At 41.1% G+C, this 23,020-nt stretch overlaps 1 protein-coding gene across 1 annotated transcript in view; it reads left to right on the plus strand.

Moving 5' to 3' along the window:
• The window catches only part of FIG4 (FIG4 phosphoinositide 5-phosphatase), a 102,058-nt gene extending 79,369 nt beyond the window's left edge, over positions 1–22,689 (plus strand). Inside the window, exon 23 of the mRNA XM_028510050.2 lies at positions 21,637–22,689. Within this exon, the coding sequence (XP_028365851.1) occupies positions 21,637–21,814 (178 nt within the window). The 3' untranslated portion in view covers positions 21,815–22,689. The remainder of the gene's footprint in view (positions 1–21,636) is intronic.
• The last annotated feature ends 331 nt before the right edge of the window (positions 22,690–23,020 follow it).

Below are 23,020 nucleotides of genomic sequence, written 5' to 3' on the forward strand. Positions count from 1 at the left end.
GCCAAGCCCAGTCTCCAGGAGCTTTTCCCCTGTGTTTTCTTTGAGGAGTTTCATAGTTTCACATTTATTTTGAGTTAATTTTTGTGTGTGGTGGAAGTTAGGGAAACATTTTCATTCTTTTACATGTGAATATCCAGTTTCTCTAGCACCATTTATTGCCAATATGATCTTTTCTCTATTGGCTCCCTTGTAAAATATTATTTGCCCATATACATGTGGGTTTAATTCTGGGCTCTCAATTCTGCTCCATTGGTCTATGTATCTGTTTTTATGCCAGTACCATACTGTTTTGATTATTATAGCTTTATAATATAGTTCAAAATAAGGACATGGGATGCCTCCAGTTTTTTCCTTCTTTCTCAGGCTTGCTTTGGCTATTCAGGGCTTCCATGCATATTTTTGGATTATTTGTTCTATTTCTGTAAAAAATGCCATTGGAATCTTGATAAAGATTGGAATGAATAGATTACTTTTGGTAGTGTGAATTTTTTAACAGTATTAATTCTTCTGGTTTGTGAGCACAGGATATGTTTCCATTGATTTATGTCTTCCTCAATTTCTTTCATCAATGTTGTATAGTTTTTATTATATAGGTCTTTCACATTTTTGGTTTAATTTATATCCAAGGTACTTCATTGCTTTTGATATTATTGTAAGTGGGATTGTTTTTTGCAGTCTTTTTAGATAAAGTGTTTAGTGTGTAGAAATGCAACTGATTTTTGAATCTTGCTTTAATGCCCTGCAAATTTACTGAATTCATTTATTAATTCCAACAGCTTTTTGGTGGAGTCTTTAAAATTTTTCTAAATATAAGATTATGTCATCTGCAAACAGAGATCATTTTACTTCATCTTCTCTGATACGGATCCCTTTTATTTCTTTTTCTCACCTGATTGCTCTGGCTACAGCTTCCAGTAGCATGTTGAATGGTAGTGGTGTGAATGAACACCATTGTATTGTCCCTAATCTTAGACAAAAAGCTTGTAACATTTCACCGTTGAGTATGATGTTAGCTATGGGCTTGTCATATTTGGGTTTTATTATGCTGCTACATCCCTTCTCTACACAGTTTGTTGACAGTGTTTACCATGAATGGATGTTGACTTTTGTCAAATGCTTTTGTGAATCTATCGAGATGGTCCTGATTTTTATCCTCATTCTACTGTGATATATCACATTTATTGATTTGCATATGTTGAACCATCTTTGCATCCCAGGTATGAATGCCAGCTATCTATGGTGTATGATCCCTTTAATGTTCTGTTGACTTTGGTTTGCTAGTATTTTGTTGAGAATTTTTGCATCTATATTTATTGAGGATGTGGACCTGTACTTTTCTTTTCTTGTAATGTCCTTATGTGGTTTTGATATCAGGATAATGTGGCATCATGAAATGATTTTTATGAAGAGTTTGGGAAAGATTTGTGTTCTCCTTTAAATCTTTGTTAGAATTATCAATGAAACCATTTGGCCCTCAGCTTTTCTTTTTTAGGAGGTATTATTATTATTATTATTATTATTATTGATTAAATCTCCTTACTCCTTAGTAGTCTGTTTAGATTTATTTCTATTTCTTTATGGTTCAGCCTTGGTCAGTTATATGTTTTTAGATATTTACCCAGTTCTTCTAGGTTGTCCAGTTTGTTCATTGTTGTCTCTTACGATCTTTGTGTGTCTGTGGTATCAGTTGTAATGTCTCCTCTTTATAATTTTATTGAATTGGGTTCTCTGTCTGTTTTTCCTGCTTAGTTTAGCTAAAAGTTTATCTATTTTGTATATTTTTTCAAAGAACCAACCCTTGACTTATTAATGTTTTTATTGTTTTTTGATTTTCTATTTCATTATTTCTGCTTTAATCTTTATTATTTTCTTTTTTCTGCTAATTTTTAGCTTCATTTGTTCTTTTTTTAGTTTCTTGAGATGTAAGGTTAGGTTGTTTATTTAAGATCTTTCTTTTTTATCAATGAATGTTATCTCTATAAACTTCCCAGTTAAGTTGAATTTGCTGCATCCCGTAAGTTTTGTTATGTTGTGTTTCTATTCTCATTTGTTTTAAGATTCTTTTTACTTCTCATTTAATTTTTTCTTCGGTCCATTGGTTGTTTAAGAGTGTGTTATTTAATTAATATGTGTTTGTGAATTTTCCAGCTTTCATCCTGTTACTAATTTCCAGTTTCCTTCCATTGTGGTTGGAAAAGATACTTGGTATGACTTCAGTGTTCTTGAATTTGTTGAGACTTGTTTTATGGCCTAAATATGATCTATTTTTGAAAAAGTTCCATGTGTGCTTAAAAAGAATGTGCATTCTTCTGCTGTTGGATGGAGTGTCCCGTATGTGTCTGTTAGGTTCGTGTGGTCTCTAGTGTTGCTCAAGTCCTCTGTCTCGGTAGTGGATCTCTCTCTAGATGATCTATCCCTTGTTGAGAGGGGGCTATTAAAGTCCCCAACTGTTACCGTATTACAGTGAATTTCTCCCTTTACTTCCAGTGTCAGTGTTTGCTTTATACATGTAGGTACTCTGATATTGGGTGCATAAATATTTATAATTGTCATTTCTTCTTGGTGGATTGACCTTTTACTTTGACCATTTCTATCTAATATAAGTATAGCTAGGACCCCTACTTTCTTTGGATTATCAATTGCTTATAATATCTTCTCAATCCCTTCACTGTCCGTGTGTGTGTCCTTAAAGGTAAAATTAATTTGTTGTGGACAACGTAGCATCTTTGGTTCTTGTTTTCCACTCTGATCAGTCACTGTGTCTTTTAATTGGAGAATCTGATCCATTTATGTATGAAGAGATTATTGGTAAGTAAAGACTTCCTGTTGCTACTTTGTTCATTGCTTTCTGTTTTGTAGAACCTTTATTCCCTGCTTCTGCTCTTGCTGTCTTCCTCTGTAGTTTGATGACTTTTTGTGGCATTACACTTTGACCCCTTTATCACAAACTTTCGTGCATGTACTGCAGGTTATTTGTGGTTACCTTCAGGGTTATATAAAATATCTTATATTTCTGACATCCTATTTTAACATGATAATACTTTTAGTAACATACAGAAACTTTATATTTTTACATTTCCCCCTTGCATTGTAGGTTACTGATATTACTATTCACATGCTTTTATACTATATGGTTATTATTATTATTATTATTTTTTAAATTCTCGCCCAATGGCATGTTCATTGACCTTAGGGAGAGAGGAAAGGAGGGAGAGGGCAAGGGAGAGAAACATCGATCAGTGACTCTTGCACGCACCTGAGGCAACTGAACCCAAAGCCCAGGCATGTGACTGGGAATCAAACCCATGACCCTTCAGTTTACGGGACGATGCTCAAACCAAACAAGCCACACCAGCCAGGGCTATATGGTTACTTTTAATGTTTAGGTTTGTTTTAAACTTTTAAACTAGAGTTGCAAGTGAATTATACACCACAATTATAATATTAGAGAATCTGACTTTGACTATATATTTACTATTACCAGTGAAATTTACCCATTCATGTGTTTTTGCAGTGTTACTTAGAATCCTTTTATTTCCACTTTCCACCAAGCTCCCTGGCCAGATAGGGCCACAAGCTTAGCTCTGAAGCTGGAAAGAGCCTCTGACAGGGATGTGTTTTCAGCTGTAGCACAGGAAGGCATGTAGTCTTCCCAAATCTGAGTGCTGGTTACTGTAAGCCCTGCCTTCTCCAGTGTTTCTGATTTTCTGTGGTCAGGACCCTCAGATTTCCCCAGTGATCCCTGTGAGGCAAGACCCAACTGGGAAGTACCCTGTGGTGCTTGGGGGAGCTGAATGGCCACCTTGGGCTCTTGCCCCCAGCCCCACTGTAGAAACTATAAGCCCAGGGGGACCCTCAGTTCAATGCTGTGACAGTCCAGGGGAGGAGCAGTGAGGTCAGAGTGTTGCCATTCGCCTTACGCTGCTGATGCTGTCCTTCTCTGTCTCTGTGGGTAAAGGGCTTCGGGGATGCTCACAGTGATGCTTGTCTATGGACAGTTGCTAGCTGGGCTTCTTGTGAGGGGGGTTGCAATGGGGAATGACCTATATCGCCATCTAGATCCATGATCTTCTGAGTTCTAGTTCCCTGTTCTTCCCAGATTGCTGAAGCTCTTCAAAAGAATGTCGCCCATACATAACGAGCTTTTGGGATCCCTTGATGAACATACCTAGAATTAAACCATGATTTTCTGATTTTCATTTGCCTGCTGTTACACATATAAGATGTTCTAAAAGTTTTTTTGTATGTAATTTACTCTTAGAATCTTACGATTGAAAAAACTATGATAGCCTGATATTAGTTGCAAAGAATGAAAGTTTTTATAATTTAAAAAATCTTCTCAAACCCACGTCCCATTAGCTTACAAAACACTCTTTGTAAGGGTCAAGGTTTCTATTCTGTATGTATGATGTCACCAAAACACAATTAAACCCCCCAAAATCTAAATAAAATACATCCTGTTCTTATTTAAAAGAAAGGGACTAAGACTATCCTGGCTTTTTAAACCATTTTGTTTTACTATTTATAATTATTAGAAGCTCATTACTTAATGTCGAAATAAAGTCAGTTCATTATTTTTAAGCATTGTACATCAAAGTAATACTTCTTTGAAAATGTTAGGCGTGTTTCAAAGATGAATAGCTAAATTGGTGGTTCCTTAATCATGTGGTTAGAAAACAGGAAAGTAAATTGGCTAAACACAGCATGTTCCGATACATTTCATTTGAATAATAGAATAGAGCTATGAGAAAACATTCTAATAATCTCAGAAGCATCAGTAAATGTTTAGCAGATAGAAAAGGACCTAAAATGTTATTTTAGTTATCTTTTGGGGAACTCTAAATCGAATTATATTTGAAGTTTTGCAGACCAATAACTCTGTCCCATGCATGGTTTTCTACTCATTGTTATTCTTACTGGCCCAGAGATTTTGCTTTTACTTGTTTTAAACAGTTTTAACACAGTAGGTAATACTGCTCTTGGGTTTTCTCGTGCTGTAACAGAATCAGTTATTGGTCTGTTTTTAGATCGTGTAGATGATACAATTAAATTGAATTTGTTTACTAGTTTAAAATTTTAATTTCATTTTAGCCTTTATTTTTTTTAAAATCTGGAATCTTGGGTATTTCTCAACAGTCTAATGATGAGAAAATCAATTGCATGGTGAGAAAATCAATTGCAGTCATCTGAATTTTTCATATACATCTCTTTTCCCAAAACCCGTCTATAAGACCTTCTAGAGATACAAAGGTACAATCAGACTTGTGTGGAGAGGGGCAAGTTGGGTTCTTAGAATGTCTTAGCATGTGTTCAGGTATATTAGGACCATGAAATCCAAGAACTGGAAAATGCCTAGGGATCATTGGATTCAGCCCTCTGATTTTTCTGAGAAAATAGGGCCTGGAGAAGGTCAGCAGCTCATTCAGAGTTACAAAACCAATACGTGATAAAGCTAGGACTCAAATTCATTTCTTTGGGACTGAAACAGTAAGCCCAATAATGTGCTATCCTGAGCCAGCAGCTGGAATTGCCCCATCCCATCCTACTGCTGGGTGCAGCTAAAAGTGGGGGTGCCTCCCACAGCAACGTGGATAGTAACCAGTAGTGACATCCAGGAGGTTGTCACCAAAGGAAGAAGAAGAAAAAGATACACATAAAGCAGTGAATTTCAAAATATGATCTGTGAACTCCTGGAGGTTGCAGCCCTTCTTGTGGGCAGTCACTTTCTTCACTGGTGCAGACTTACAGGAGAGAGGCAGAAGGGAGGGAGGGAGGCAGGACAGCCCCTTACACTTAAGTCCCTGATGAAGCAGGAAAAATTGTCAACCCTTGATAAAAGATTTCTATCATATCGTTTTAGTATTCATTGTGATAAAACAGGAAATATACATAAAGCACTTTCTTGAACATCAAAATATGATGGCTGTCTTGAGGAAAAGCACTCGCAAGATTGTCTAAGTTGTCAGCCGAACTTGCCACTGTTTTCACGGAACACCAGTTGCGGTAATGATGACAGACAAGCTGTGGTCCATCAGAGTTGGGTAGTTGGCAGACACGCTCTCAAAACTGAACAAAGTAAGCCTTTTACTTCAAGAGAAACAGCTGAGAGTTTTTGTTAACAATGATAAAAGCCAAAATCAGAAATTTAGACAATACTTGAAGATTTTTCTGATGAGATTGGTAACAATCTTAATAAATATGATTTTTTAAAATATTATATAATGAAATGTGTTACCATTTGGAAGATCTTCATAAGTCCATGAATTGATAGCATCCAACTGACCAATGCATGCTGTTTAAAAGTCATCTATGGATAAGAAAACCCACCCCAAGTGCAAGGTAGGCCAGTGGATTTTAAGATGAAAGCATATGGCCCGTGCTGGTTTAGATCAGTTGGTTGGGCTGTCCTCCCATACACCAAAAGTTTGGGGGTTCAGTTACCAGCCAGGGCACATACATAGGTTGTGGGCTTACTCTCCAGTTGGGACACATATGGGAGGCAACTCATCGATGTTTCTCTCTCACACTGGTAACTCTTTCTCTCTCTCCCTCTCCCTCTTTCCTTCTTCCCTACCCTCCCTCCCTTCCTTTCTCTCTAAACTCAATAAACTTTTTTTTTAAATGTTAAAGATAAAAGCACATGAAAAATTCATTAGTATAGTTTCAGATTTCACATTGCAACTAATCTTAAGAAAAATATCAGGTTGGGGTGTGGGCTGGGATGGGAGTAAAAGACAGAAAACTGTACATGAATAACAAAATAAAGTTTTAAAAAATTGAAAAAACAATGTCAGATTTTGCTGTAATATCAAAGAAAAATATCCACAATTATTTGGAAAGGGTATTAATATACTTCTTCCTTTTCTAACTACTTACCTCTATGAGGTCAGAGTTAACTCATGTACTTCAACCAAAACATGTCATGACAGTTTCAGAACAGATTTGAGAATTCAGCTTGTTTCTTTTTTTTGTTTTGTTTTGTTTTGTTTTTTATCCTCACCCAAGAACATTTTTTCATTGCTTTTAGAGAGAGAGAAATGGGGGGAGAGAGGAAGAAACATCAGTGTGAGAGAGAAACATGGACTGGTTGGTTGCCTCTCGTAGGCTCCCCAGCTGGGGATCAAACCTGTAACCTTTTGGTGGATGGGACCTCGCTCCAACCATCCGAGTCACAGTGGCCAGGGTCAGTTGTCTTCTGTTAAATCAGGCATTGAAGAGATTTGCAGACATGTAAAATAGTGCTACCTTTTTTGCTAATTTTTTTTGTTTTAGAAAATATGGTTATTTTTCATTAAAATATAATATTTATGTTAATATTGGGTTTAATATTTTATTTTTTTATTTTTAAGATTTTATTTATCTATTTTTAGAGAGAAGGGAAGGGAGAGAGTAAGAGAGGGAGAGAAACATCAATGTGTGGTTGCCTCTCACACACCCCCTACTGGGGTCCTGACCCGCAACCCAGGCATGCGCCCTGAGTAGGGATTGAACCGGTGATTTTTTGGTTTGAGGGCTGGCACTCAATCCACTGAGCCACACCAGCTGGGGCTGCTATTGTTATTTTTAAATGAGTTAATACATATTTTTAAAAAATTTGCTATTGTATTTTGAATTGAGTTTATTGGGTTGACGTTGGTTAATAAAATTATATAGGTTTCACGTGTACATCTGTATATTGTATTGTGTGTTTAGCACCCCAAATCAAGTCTCCTTCCATCACCATTATCCTCCCTTTACCCTCTTTTACCTTCCCCACCCCCCTTTCCTCTTGCAATCACCCATGAGTCTTTTTTTTTCTTTGCAGTAAATTTCTAATACAGTAAATTTCAGTAGATACAACCCCATATAAGCCAAAGCTTACTAGGATCCTCAATAATGTTTTTAAGAGTGTAGAGTGTCCTAAGGCTAAAAAGGCATAGCATATGTGACCATTTCCATCAGGATGTAGCGCTGAGGCAACCAAGGCGTTACTGCAGTGCAGCCGGGTGTAGTCTGTGCCAGCAGAATGAAACTCTTGACTGGTTGAATAAATGTCTGTATATTTTTAATTTTTTTTAAGGAATTAAAGGTTTCTATCAAAAACTTGTTTGAACCTCTTAAGATACTTTCTGCTCCAAATAACAGAACGTCTGACTCAACTGGTATGAACTATAAGACAATGGACAGTTTGGGCTTCACTGAGAGATTGCACGAAGGACAGGTCCCAGAGCCAGTTGATTCCGGAGCATCATATGATCATTCAGCGCCCAGGTTCTCTTCATCTCCGCCCCATCTTCACACTGCTAGTGGGGTAGCTATAGGAGGTCCAGGGGCCGCGGTCAGACATGGTCGTGCCTACAGGGGAACATTTTCCCTGCATCTCCTCTTTAGGAGCAAGGAGTCCCAGACCCTGCCCAGCCCACTTCTCATGACTCAGTGGCCAGGACTGGGTCACATGCCAATCCCTAAGCTTGTCACTGCCAAAGGCCATGGGCTGTGATTGGCTTAAAATAATCGTTTTGGGAGACAGGGATGTGAAAATGTCATTCACAATGACTTAATTACGGAAAAACAAAACAAAACAAAAATCCTTTATACTTACCCAGTTAACTGGCAGTTCATTTGCAAAGGTGCCCGATAAAAGAGGCAGCATGAATCTGTGGAAAGAACCCCATTCTGGAGAATTGGGAGCCCTGGGCCTGGGCCCACATCTGATATTGTCTGGTCCTTCCCCGTCCTTCCCGTGCTCCCTCGTCTGTAAAATGAGGGCTTGGACTAGAGCGCTGGTTATAGCATCCTCTGGCTCATTGGTTCCTTTATTCACCCACCTACTCCTTCATTCAATAATATTTATACAGTGCTTACTCTATTGTGGAAGTCACGGGGAAGGATGCAGATCTGCACGAGAATGCCACCTGTTTTACCACAACAGATGTTCTTCCTCCGGTATTACGCACACACTGAAAGCCCAAAGGGCAGTAAGGTCTACGCCTTTTCTTTACTTGTAGAGTTAACTGTTCAGTGCCCTCAGCATAGAGCCCTTGCCACAAAGCTTATTAGCAAACAGTTACACCATGAGAGTTCTCTCTCATCTTACTAAAATTTAAAATTTATTTAAAGTGAGAACATAAACCCACAGATCTGAAAAAGGTAAGCCCTTGTCTTTGGGGAAGATGCTTGCGGGCCTGGCTGTCCGTGATCGCTGCAGTCGCCTCGGTGTCAGGAGGAGTGTGATGTGGAGAAGCAGGCTGTTAAGGGAACGGAAAGGCAGACGAGAGAAATGAGACCGTGTTCTCGGAATACCCAAGGGCACTCTTACACTTTATTTTTTAGATGAAATGCTTAGAAAGGTTTTATTTTTTAAAACTAAGCTGCTAAAATTTTGGAGACCTTTCTCATGTGAGTTGTTGGTTAATTTTTCATGTCACACGAAGTAATGAGATAGCTGGCAGTATTTATCTCAGGAAAGAGAATTAGAAGTCATGTGGTCAGTCCCTCAAGCAACAGGCCCTGTGAAGCAGGGCCTTTTTTGAGTTACTTTGGGGACCAGTAAGTGGAGCACACAGGAAGGAAGGCTCAGGGCCACTGAAGAGAAGAATCCAGTGAGTGGAGGTATCAGCAGTGACATGTAACCATTCCAGTGGTTAAAAGTTATTGCTCCCATTGCTGAGAGTACGAAAGCAGAGGCTGGATAACCTGTCAGCAGTGCGGTGGAGAGTTTCTTCACTTGATCTGAGGTTGGACAAAATGATCCGGAAGGAAGGTCATCTCTAAGATTCTGTAATTGTCATTCTCACAGCCATGGGACATCTGATGGTTGGGGTCGTCAGCACCAAAAAGTGCGTGCTTCATTTATTCACCAAATATTTATTAAGTACCCACTATGTGAGACGATGGAGATGCGGTAAAGAACAAGCCTGATAAAATGCCTCAGGGGGTTTATGTTCTAGAGTAAGCAGACAAGCATTGAACTAATAAGTATGACAATTTCATGTTTGGATAAATGCCCTGAAGAACACAAACCAGGGTGATGGGAAGCAATGATCTGTTTTAGATTAGGCTTTGAGGGAAAGTCTCCTTGAGGAGTTAACATGTAAACTGAGACCTAAATGGAAAGGAGGCATCTGACCAGAGATGACTGGGGAAGACTGTTCAAAGCAGAGAGAATGTGCACAGAAGACCAGGGTGGGAACCAGCTTGGCATACTTGCGGAGCAAGCAGAGGGCTGAGTGAGAGGTCCAGAGGAACGTGCTATGGATGGAGTAAGGCCTAGGTAGGCTGTTACTCTGTCCAGTGGGAAGACAGTGGAGGTTCTCAGTAAAGGTAGGATGCTCCAACTCATGGCTCTAAAAGATGACTGTGGGTGCATTCTGGAGGATGACTTGGAGGGGGCAAGGAAGTAAGCCAAGAAGGTAATAAGAAACTCAGGAGAGGTGTGGTTTTACAGAGGCCAAGAGTACAGAGAAATTAATGGGAAGGTTATTGATGGCCTTCATGAGAAAATGTTGGTGGACAATAACTTTGCAAGCCCATTTGAAGTGAATTTAGGACAAGATGGGAAGTTGTTAAGAGGACATGGGGAATAGAAATCATTCTTTCAAAAACAAATGCTGTGAAGGGGTGCAAAGAAATAGGACTCTATCTGAAGAAGAATATGAAAGTAAGACATTATTTCTAAGGTATGAGTTACTACAGCAGCTTCTCCATGCTGGTGGAAAGGGGGCTACGGGCATCGCAGATGCTGGGGGTTCTGCACAAAGAGAATCATTTTGCATTTATATTGAAATCCATAATTTCATTACCTTTGATGGTGATTGGTTTGTTGAGATTTTCTGTAATAGTTGAACTGCAGGAAATTACCAATATGCATAAATTTTTTAGCTACAGGACAGCAGTGTTACATAATTCTACCTAACGGAATTCGGATTTTCTACTTTAACTTAGAAGATTTTAATTTTCTCTCATAGATCTTATAACTTATATACATTTTTAACTTGGAAACCATCTTAAAATTATCTAAAAGTCATAATTGCAGAACAAAGAACATTCCTCTCCCCTCAAACCATTTGAGAGGAAGTTGCAGACCTCATACCTTATCTGTCCCTAGCATTTGAGGAGGTATTACCTGTAAATAAGAGCATTCCCCTACAAAATCACAATACATCCAGTAAAATCAGCAAATTAGCATCAATACAGTGCTACCAGCTAATCCTCCAATGAAGCTACCGAGACCTCATTCAAGTTTTTGTCCGTTGTTTTAATAATGCCTCTAATCCCTAAAAGCTCTAGTCTGACACCTCACTCTGCAGCTAGTTGTCATGTCTCTGTAGTCTCCTTCATTTGGGAACAGCTCCCCAGTCCTCCCGGATGTCCTTGACCATGACACTTCCAAAAAGCCAGGCCCATTATTCTGTAGAGTACCCCTCAAGTTGGGTTTGCCACAGCCACCTTCAGGTTGTGAATCTCGAAGTGTGGTAGCCAGCCCCCTGATGGGCCCCACCTCCTGTTAGTCACACCCTTTGCAATGTCCTCCCACATTGTACCCGAGTGGATTTTTGTGACTGAGAGCATATCACAGAAGTGATCAGGTTATACAAGTGATCTCTTGGATCGCCTGCTCTGGGGGAAGCACGCTTCATGCTGTCAGCAACCCTGAGGGTAGGCCTGAATGGCAAGGAACTGAAGCGTCTGGCAAACAGCGAGAGAGAATCGGGGGCCTGCTAGCCACGTTGAGTGAGCTTAGAAGTGGATTCTTCATCCCCAATTAAACCTTGAGTTGACTGTTGCCGTGGCAGATAGCTTAGCTTTGACTTTGTGAGAAACTTTGAACCAGAACCACCCAGCTAGGCCACTCTGAGATGCCTGACCCCCAGAAACTGTGACATGATAAGTGTTTGTTAGCCTAAGGTACATGCTGATTGCAGGCAGGAATACCACAGAAGTGACGGTGGCTTCCTCTCACTGCATCCTATCAGGTGACGCAGTTCCAGTTCATCCCATCACTAATGATCGCTGATTGCAGCGCTGTCTTTTGGGCTTTTCCACTGTGTGGTGGCTCTTTTTTTTTTTTTAATTTTTTCATTTATTTTTCTCAGTATGAGACCTTGGTTTCCTGTTTTATTTAACAGGGAATAACTTGTTGCTATTATTATTTATTTTGATGTTCAAATTGTTCCTAATTTCACAAATGTCCCTTTAATCTGACTGCTGTTCTTAAGACATGTCCTCATCATTTTTTTTGAACACTTACTTGATTTCTGGCACAAGATGTTCTAATCTCATCTTGTTCTCTTGCTTGCCCTAGCCCTGAAATCAATCATTTTTCTAAGGATCCCTGATTCTTTTTAGTGGAAAATGGTATTAAAGTTAAGATCTGGTCACTAGGCATGCCTATTGCCATTGGGGTATTGCTGTTCCACTCATAGGACATATGCATATTTACATATACATCTCTGTGTAAATTTATGCAGACCTATTATCTGTAAATGTATACATATATATGTATATACAAGCATATACTACATATGTATTTTATATATCATGTAAAATAAATATATATAAAATATAATATGAATACATATAGGTAAATACATACATGTGAATCCATAAGTTCACAGTGACACCTCTAATTGCAGGGTACTCAGTGTTATTTCTGTGTTTCTCCCTTTCCATATTAGTGCTTCCTTCTCCAGCAGTGAGAAACTTGGCTCCTGTTACCCTCACTCTATTTACCTGGTTAGTTCCCGCATACATAACCAGCCTCCCGTCACTAGTGCATGTACCCTTTCCCAAACATGGCTGCCCCCACCCAGGCTCTGACTGCATAGCAGTGTCACCCACCCTCATGAACGCCCACCCCATCCCCATGGGCTGCAGGCCACCTCTCCGCAGGGGCACCCACGCCCGCCTCTCCTTGCTCAGGCTCCAACAAACCTCCTTAGGCTACACCCCCACATGGACGCCCTCCTCACCCCACAGCCTTTAACTCCCCACCTCAATCTGTCCTCTGTTGGGTTGCCCTCCTCCCCCCGCTTGGGCTCTGACTCCCCACATGCTGTCACAGCCTCTCTCCTTGCTCTGCCCCACTTAATGGCTTTACTTAACGAAGGAAGGAGAGGAGCAGGGCTTTATGATGTTGTAACAGACATCAGCAGTGAAAAAGGGACATTCTGCTTCTGCACGGCTCACTTGGGAATTTCTCCTGTAGTAGTGGGTTCCAAATTTCTCATGATACCGGAGTGTCTTGGGAAGCTTCTTGAAATACAAATCCCAAAGCAAACAAAAACAATAATAAAAACAGAGAGTGATTAGTGCCCTAAAAAATTGTTAATATTATAGAGAGGCATTCTTTTTCATTTTGGATCTTAGGTTATTCTTTAAATTTTCTACCTTTATACTTTTATTTATATTAAAAATATTGACACCATGGACCATGTTTTCTTTATGATTTTCCATATTAAGAGCAAAATTAGCATTATTATTTTATTTTTAAAGAGATACAAAATACAGAATTCTGGACCCTAGTAGTAGAGATTCTGATCCATTACACCTGGCCTAAGGCCTGGGAATCTGTGTGTTACAAAATCTCCATTGGAATGTAATGACCAGGCAGGTTGGGGAACCCCTGCTCCACCAAGTTCACCACAGAAGTCCCTTCAGCAGCTGTCCAGACACCCACTGGGCAGCACACCCCGCACTCCATTACTCCAGACATTGAAATGAAGCCATAGTCTTTTTGAAACTCAGAATAGTTGGATTTTGTTTTAAAGGCTGTTGTAGGTAATTTGAGGAGAAAAGGGACCAGTTACTTTCAAGGTCACCGTGTAAGTGTTTGGTGGATGCAGGAGAGCTGGGGCCTGTGTACAGGCAGGGGGTAAGGATGATCCTGGACACTGCAGTTCACTCTTTGCCTCTGAGGACAGCTGGTATGTCCTTGATGTCACCCTGTCCTTTACCGTCAGAACAGACCCAGCACTGTGCGGGATAACCAGTCCCTGTGGCCCGTGGCTCAAAGCCAAGTGTTCTCTCATTAAACAATGCTGAAATGTCCAAGTTGTAACCTACAAAACAATGCAGCCAAATACTGTCGGCCACTCCCCCGGTGTTTGCAATAAAAACACAGCTGGAACAGAGAAAAACTGCATTTCATTTTATAACAAGATAATATGCTCTGAAGATGGGAGGGAAACCATAAAGTTTATAAATTGCACCCTAAATTGGAAGCATTTTACCTATTTCAAGTCCAAAAGTCACTCTGCTTTATTTTTCTAAAACCAAAACTTCTTTTAGAAACACAAATAACATTTTTATTTTACAGGTGTCATAGAGAATGTAAAACCACTGTCATTCTGTTGTATCTGAACCAATAAAAATATTAATGACTATGGCTGAGACATTAAAGTACTGCCACTGCTACTCGTGCATGTGCTTGCTGTTGACTTTCCCTTCTGTGTCCATGGTCAACAAATGTACATGTGCCCAGTTGCTGGAAGTAGCCCCTTCCCACCAGAGCCATCTAGGGATGGGGATCACCCGGGAGCCTGCCTGCCTGCTTCTGGGTAAAGCAAGAGAGAGCCGAGCTGGATGTGCTTTGCTCATTGGCTGGCTGTGGTGTCAGAGGTCAGTTGCAGAAAAAATAATCCACTCTAGGTGGATTAAATGGAGTGTAATTTATTATAAGCTTTTAGGTGAGGTTCAGAGTCACTGAGGGCCAAAGAAACAGGCTACAGACCAAGCTTCCAGGAACAACTCTCAAAATCATATGGCAACTGCATCTGTCTTGATCAGGAAGCTCTGGCAGCAGCTGCTGGCTGCAAAACCAGCCACCTCAGCCCTCACCAGGAAGCTGCCACTGCAATGGCCAACTCAGCCACATGTCACCTTTGCCACAGTCTTCAGAACAGATACATCTTGCTTCTTCACATATGACTCAGTTCCAAATCTTAGCCTTCTGTAGTACAAGTGGTGGGTAGTGCCTAAATCACATTTTGAACCCAAATTGCAAGGGAGTCCAGGTTTTTTTGTTTTTTGGTCTTTGGGTTTTTTTGTTTTGTGTTTTTTTTTTTTTGAGCCTCTGCACATTAGGAGGGGAGTTCAAGTGGATATTGAGAAATCTAATCTGTGATTTGTCACAGTCTGACCCTCTAGCTCTCCAGTTTTCCAAGCATACTTCTCTTGCTATAAGTAGAATCCACTCACATCCTCTCCCCGACCCCACTAAGTTACTGCATTCTGCTCAAAGTCCAGGAGCTCAAGGTTTTGTGCAGCTATCTTTATCAGGTCCAGATGACACTTCTAATCTAGTGACCCATAAGCAAAAAGACTGCCTCTCTGCTTTCAACATACAGTGGCAAAGGGAAAGAAAAACTCTCGTTCAGAAAGGGAGAGAACGGGAAGCATACAACTGCCATTGGTATTAGCTGTGCTCAAATTCCATAGGCAAGAAGGAGGAACGCACCCTGCTTGGACAGTGGAGTAAGGTCCTTGGTACGCTAGCCATTTCCCATTAGCTTCAAGAAAAGTATAGCTGATAGGCAGTCAATTTTTTTAACATCCCTAAGTCAAGTTGTACTTCTGCTGCTATATAAAGCGCCTCCTGATTAGCCAGATGCAGAAGAATTATAAGACCAAAGGCTCTACTATCTTCTGCCATCTTCCCCCTCTAACGAGCTTATGACAGCCTCGAAGGCTCTTACGTGTATAGGGTGTGTGTGTGTGTGTGTGTGTGTATCAGTATAATACATAAATATAACACTATAAATAGTTACCTTTTAAAAGCATGGTGTTCCAACTTTATCTAAGAAATAGTAAATGTTATAATACGTTATCTAGAATTACTGGCTCCATTGCCCCAGGTGCTCATCAACTATACTTTTGTTTCAGTATCTGCACAATAGAACGGACATTGTCAAAGTGAGTTCACATGGACTCATTTGAAGTACATCACTTTGTGGGGAGCATTGAAATACTTATATATTGCCCTTTCCTCAGCATTGTTTAAAGAATACATTCATGTATGTAAGATATTAGTGTATATAGACATAAATATTAATATATATTATATATCCATTACGTGTGTATGCATGCACACATACTCGCACACTAAATTTTCATTTAGAGGATCTGATGGCAAGTGAGTCTTCAAGACAGAGGTTAGAAATTAGAAATTACAAATGCATACATTTCTTTCAAATGTATTAAGGTCACTTATACTTTTATCTGTGAATAATTGTTCTGCGTTATTGATACTGCTTAGGCTGTGGCATAAAACCCTTAACTTCTGTGAGACTACATCCACACACCTTTCATTGACATGGCTCCCTCACCGTCTGGAGGCAGATAAGTGTTTGAGAAATACACACAATGGGAGTTTTGCTTTCCTCATGCTCTCTCTGGGACCAAAATGCCATTTATTCCTCTCTTATTAAAATCTTTAAAGACTTACTCTGTGTACCCTGGCTGGTGTGGCTCAGTTGGTTGGAGAGTCATCCCATACACCAAAAGGTCGCAGGTTTAATTCCTGATCAGGGCACATGCCTAGATTGCAGGTTTGGTCTGGGTTGGGGTGTGTGCAAGAGGCAGCCGATGTTTTACTCTCACATCAGTGTTTCCTTCCCGCTCCCTCCCTCCCTTCCCCTCTCTCTAAATCAATAAGCATGTCCTTGGGTGAGGATAAAAAAAAAAGACACTCTGTTCTAAGGAGTTGAGATTCCTTGTTCCTGAGCCTTTGAAGGGCCTTATATGCATCCCTGTCTGCAAGGTTGTACATTTTCTGTTCGAGCAGCACAGATGTTTTTCTTTACTTCCTTCTTGTCACCCCTTTGCTCCTTGGAATGGTAGTTCACTTAGGGACTGGCATTATCATCATCTTTGCTTTAACGAATTTTAACCTGCCTATGAAATTTCTAACCTCCCTTGCAGCATCTCTGCTGGGGGCCATCCAATCATCCATTATAACAGCAGCTGTCAAAGGGATTTGGAGAGGTTTGCATTTGAAGGAATCAGATTTGTTTACTATTTGTATCATGTTCATTAGCTCTCAATTACAGTAAAACTGAAATAATTGGCCTTTGTTGGGGATCCTATATTAGACTCATAGCATTTTCTGTGTATATAGATTTGTGTGTATAGACTCATATCTTTTAGTGGGAGTAAAAATGGAAATAATTATTCTTTACTACTAAATTTGGAAGACATTTCAATTGGACCAATTAAATATTTTCTGGGCATAAGTCAGAAAAAAATACTTTAGGTGAACTTTAAAAGGGGCTCAAACACCAGTTCTGCACCCAAGTGTAAGGTACAGTTATTAGGAGACATGGTCAGATTTTAACCGAGTGCGCAACGCCACATTTAAGAAGGAGCATGAAAGGGCACCGGTAAGACTTTCTTTAGCAGTACGTGGTGTGTCTAATGGGCTTCTTCCTGGAGCGCTGCTCTTCTGTGGAGCGGACTGCAGTTCAGGCTGTGTCATCTGTCCCCAGAGTCTGAGCACGCCGGCAGTGTGGGGTAAGCAGCCCGTAAATGAGCTGGCAAATACGTTATTCTAAATAAGGCTTGTAACACTCCTTGAGGGGAAATACAGAGCTCTCCTTAAAGATGGAACTAGGTGTTGTAAATAAGAAGAAATGAGACTGCAAATTTGTGATTGTAGTGTTTTATCTCCAGAATTACAGCTAGCATTTAAATTCGGGGAGGAGGTCTTACGCCTTTGGGGGCTGTGAGGAGAAGCTAGAAAAAAAAAATTGTCTTCCCTCTGTGTATGATCAGGAGAGAAATGTGGATCCGTTTTTCCCACCAAATACAGTAATAAGCCAACTCTACTGGAATGAATAAAAAAAAACATAGTCTCACAATTTTCACATCATTTAGTGTTTAAATACTGGGTTTTAAAAAAAATTCAGAAACAGATGCTATCTAAGCTAATAAAAAAGACAATTCCATGTAGTATTGGAAATGTTGAGTTTACCTCCATCCCTGTTCAGGGCCTTCAGAGAAGAAATGCCAACCAGCAGCCCCTGCGGGGGTCTTGGCTGTTTTTACACCCTTCCCCCACCTTGGATGCGCGTAAGCCGATGGGGAAATCGCGAGGAAATGTGTGGTGAACCTAATATTGCTGCTTATCTTTACAATCAGATGTTAAATTATGCCTTCTCCATGTACGGTTAGTGACAGTATAGAATTTAAAAAGAAAGTTCTTGCTTTGAAATATTCAGTTCTGCTCATTGTCCACAAATATATTATTTGAGATAATTGTGGTCTTCTTTGACCAAAGATTCTTAAATTTCACCAAGTATCAAAATCGCCTGGAGGACTGTCACACCTTTGCTGCCCTGCCCCCCAGCACTGCCCTCCCACCCCCCGCCTGCCTCAGAGTTTCCGATTCAGTAGGTCTGGAGTAGGCTTGACAATTTTGTGTTTTTAACAAGTTTCCAGGTGATGTTAGTGCTGCTGGCCTGGGGACCACACTTGGGGAGCCAACCGCTGCCTTAAGACTGCAAGGAACTCATTCTGCTTGTGGGTTTGCCTTAAGCCTCTTCTGGCCAAAATCCGTTCACCAACATTTTTAAAATTATTAATTAATTAATTAATTAATTGTTTATTTATTTATTTTTTAGAGAGAGGGAAGGGAGGGAGAGAGAGAAACATCAATGTGCGGTTGCTGGGGGCCATGGCCTGCAACCCAAGCATGTGCCCTGACTGGGAATCGAACCCACCAACATTTTAACATTACAGTTTTGTTACCTAATACAGACTTTGTACCTAGGAGAGTAGAAAGCACACAGGGACAGTTGATGCATTTCCTGACTGTCTGCACTGTTCTGACACTTCAGTGGGGTGGTGTCGGAGCCCTGAACACACCCGCCACTCAGCTCTGTGCTGTTTAAGGCGAATGTCGGGCACTTCACCTAGAGTGTGTGTAATGGTTTCCCACCGCTCCACACGGCAGGGAAGCAATTTCCTGAGAACGAGGGTGAGGACGGTGACTGACTGACTGACTGAAACCTGAGGCACTGCGTGGCAGTGGCTGGCCTGTGGCCCCGATCAAGGTTGTCCCAGCCCTCTATCATCAGTCACTGGGCCCCAGTCCTGTCACCTCCTACAGCTGGAATTCCTGCCCTATCTTCAGCAGCGGAAGCCTTTGAGGGACAAAGCAGTGACTGGGTGACTTGGCATTTTCCCTTCTCAGCCACATTAAGGTTTAGTTCCCAGACCGTATCTTCCTACATTCATTGATGCCCGGCATGACTGCAGCCAGAGAGGGCTTCATTAATGCCCAGAGGGCTCCGGGCAAAGGTCTGGATTCAAAGGCTGGACAGGAGCCACTAGCCCCATTTACAAATTGATTTTAAATGTCTCCTCTGCAACATGGAGAGCATAATCCCAGTGCTTCCTGTCTCCAAGATGGGTGTGAAATTTAAATACGATGATTATATGTGAAAGGGATTCGAGAAGGAGGAGACACTAGGCAGGTATAGCTGGCGAGGTTCAGGAGTGCTGTTGTGGCTGGCACTTTGATGACAATCTCTAAACACGCCGACAGAGCCTCCTCTTTAAAGGTCAGGTTCAAATGGTTTGAGCTGAATATTATCAACCATTAACGGATTCTGGCATCTCACGTTGAATTATGTAAATGACTGTAGAGTTGCTGTGTTATTTTTTGTGAGGGAAAATTGAGTTCACATATTAATCATCCTAATTATTCTCCGTTGTAATGTGTCAGCCACAGGCATTGCAATAACTGTGACTTTTGTATTCTGGAGAAAAGCACTACCGCCAGGTGGGAGTGCCAGCTGAGATTCAGAGTCTCAGGATTCCTTCAGCTGAGCCATTAATTGTTTATAACTTTGAGTAAATCATTTTATCCTTCGGTTTTCATTCACTTAAATGAGGATGTGAAATTATCAGAGTGCTTTGAAAAAGTGGGAGTACTTCATAAACTCTGCACCAAATTTGAAATGAACTGTATTACAGAGGTGAGAACAGTTGAGGTTAGCTCCGGGGTCCCGGCTAACCAAATAGCCTGGCACCCAGGGTGTCTCCCTGATTCCTCTGATAAGATACACAGGAGCAAATCTAGGTCCCAGCCAGCAGAATACGTTCTGCAGATCTTCTCCCTGGGTCTCCCAGCCCTGGGCTAAGGGGTCCAGTGTGTTGTGGTTGGCTCCCAAGCCCTCACAATGTCTTTTTAAATTACTGCCCTCCCCCATTGGTGGCCTCTTCTTGACCTTCCACCCACACCATGCGCATACTCACTCTGCATCGCACCTGACTTGGTTGACTCAGGCACCTGACTTGGTTGACTCATCCCTTGAGGACTTGCCTCCAACTAAGAATGTAATAACTAGGAGTGCTCAACCTTCCTTGAGTAGAGGGTGCGTAAGATACCAGGCTGCATTTTGACAAGGGCTTTCTGGAGACAGCGCCTTCCCCAAGGAGTGGATGGCAATTTCAAGCACTACGGCAGGCTAAGTGGGGTGGGAATGGAGGGGTGTTTTTGAATAGAGAGATTCTTGGGCATTTTTCAAATCATCTCAGAAAGGAAGAAATCTGCCTATGACAGATCTTTAATCATTCCCTCATCCTAAGGCCTGAGGCCAGATGTGTTTCAGAATTCAGAATTTGGGACATGTTGGCATACCACAATGGCCCATATGCCTTGGAATGAGTGTGATCTGAGGCCTTTTCTGCTAATTAAACACATCACTAATCACATGAAGTAGGATGAGAATTGTCAGTTTATGTTAGGATGTGCCTCCAAATGAGTTTCAATTGGATCAGGTTTTGCCAGCAAACTAACATTAAGTCATTAAAACGTTTAGGATTTAAGAATTGCAGATAAGGAATTATGCACCTGTAATCACGAACAGTGATTCACATTTACTGAGCGCTCGCAGTGCTCCAGGACTGCGGTAAAGGAGCACTTTACACATGTAAACTCGTTCGTTCCTCGCATCAGCCTGTGAGGTAGGAATCACTAATACCTTCTATTTCTCTGATTCCTACTAAATCTTCCCTTAAAAAACTATTAACTGTTACAACTAATCAATGAAATCACTATAGTTGTAGGATACAAAAAATATATACACACACAAAAAATGATTGAGGGCCTACTGTGTGGCCAAGGAGCACAGAGCTTCCCCCGTCCTGTGAGGGAGGCTGGTGGGTGCACAGACACGGGCATGCCCACAGCATTGGGAGCAGAGGGGGAGCCTTCTCAGTCTGTGCTTTAGGGAAGGCGGCCCGGGCGGGTGCCCCAACTCTGTCCTCCAGGCAGAGGGGGAAGCCAGCCAAGAGGGGACAGAGGAGGCCACAGTAACTGTTTGTTACTACTAAATCCACATGTTCAAGGTCAGCAGCTCTCAAATGCTTTGAGACCACAGGGAGCTGTGGTCCTTCACTTTATTGTGTTGTTTTTTTTTTAAGAATTTTATTCCTTTATTTTTTAGAGAGGGAAGGGAGGGAGAAAGAGAAAGAGAGAGAAACATCAGTGTGCAGTTGCTGGGGATCATGGCCTGCAACCCAGGCATGTACCCTGACTGGGAATCGAACCTGCGACATTTTGGTTTGCAGCCCGTACTCAATCCGCTGAGCTATGCCAGCCAGGGCTCACTTTATTGTCTTTAACGTAGCCTTCTCTTCTCTTCTCCTTTATAGAACGCCCATCTCAGCTTTCTCACAAGATAATATCTATGAAGTCCAGCCTCCAAGAGTAGACAGAAAATCTACAGAGATCTTCCAGGCCCACATCCAGGCCAGTCAAGGAATCATGCAGCCCCTCGGGAAAGAAGACACCTCCGTGTACCGAGAATACATCAGAAACCGCTACCTGTGAAGAGAGAGCCGGACCCTGTGGTGGCCCTGAGGGGGACCAGCAAAGTCAGTGGTCTGCTGTTGTAACCTGCTTTGCCTCATTTTAACTTCCTGTCAGTCATTGACACGTGAAGGCTTTTCATTTTTTTGAATTATAAATCATAGGTAGTAAAGAAATGACTGACTATTTTGCTGTCATTGCCTTTGCTTTATTTTAAAAATACTTTGTTCAGAAATGTGGTCAATACAGCATCACACCATCACATTGAGAAATTAATTGAACAGGTATCTACCGAGCACCTGCTATGTTCCAGGCACTGTGGGGTGGGGGAGCATCCAGGAGTAGCACAAGAAACAAAACAGACCAATAAATTCTTCTCTTGTGCAAAACGAACTCAAATTATTTTTCTTTGTAGTTAACATATTTTTATTTATTCTGATGGTTTGTATGTTAAATTTGTGTTTTGATTAAAAATTCATTATGCTGCCCTGGCTGGTGTAGCTCAGTGGATTGAGCGCGGGCTGTGAACCAAAGTGTCACAGGTTCGATTCCCAGTCAGGGCACATGCTTGGGTTGCAGGCCATGACCCCCAGCAACTGCACATTGATGTGTGTGTGTGTGTCTCTCTCTCTCTCCCCCTTCCCTCTCTAAAAATAAATAAATAAATTTTTTAAAAATTTCATTATGCTGAAGGCCCTGAAATATTTATGGATAAAGGGACAAGGTGTCAACAAAGTGCTGTCTGATGATTCAGGAGTGAGGAACCAGTGGGGCCACGTGTTGGTCACTGTAAATCGGGGAGAGAGCAAACAGGAGTTCTGTGAACTATTGTTGCAGTGTTTCTGGAGATATGAAATTATGTAAAAAGAGAACATTAAAATTAGTTCTTTGTATAACTTTGTAGTGTGCCATTGTGTTACGTGGTTGGCATCTGGTGTCCAGTCAGGATGGACTCCCCATGCGCACACACGGTGTGTGCTCTGTCTAGTTACACATCACGTGGACGACTCCCTGCACTGTGTAACAGCGTAACACAGCTAATGATTTGATCTCATTATGTCTGTGCCATTTTCCCCCAGAGTTGTCTCAGTTCTCCCTCCTCATAAATAAAATAGAGAAGAAACCCAAGATTCTGGGATTCTGTATAAGATTCTACATGGCAGAGCAAAGTTAAGCCCCTGATAATAGACATATTTGATTGATGCTCTCACAAGACTAGGATTAAAA

The sequence above is a fragment of the Phyllostomus discolor genome, chromosome 4 (assembly GCF_004126475.2).
Source record: "Phyllostomus discolor isolate MPI-MPIP mPhyDis1 chromosome 4, mPhyDis1.pri.v3, whole genome shotgun sequence".
NCBI classification, from domain to species: domain Eukaryota; kingdom Metazoa; phylum Chordata; class Mammalia; order Chiroptera; family Phyllostomidae; genus Phyllostomus; species Phyllostomus discolor.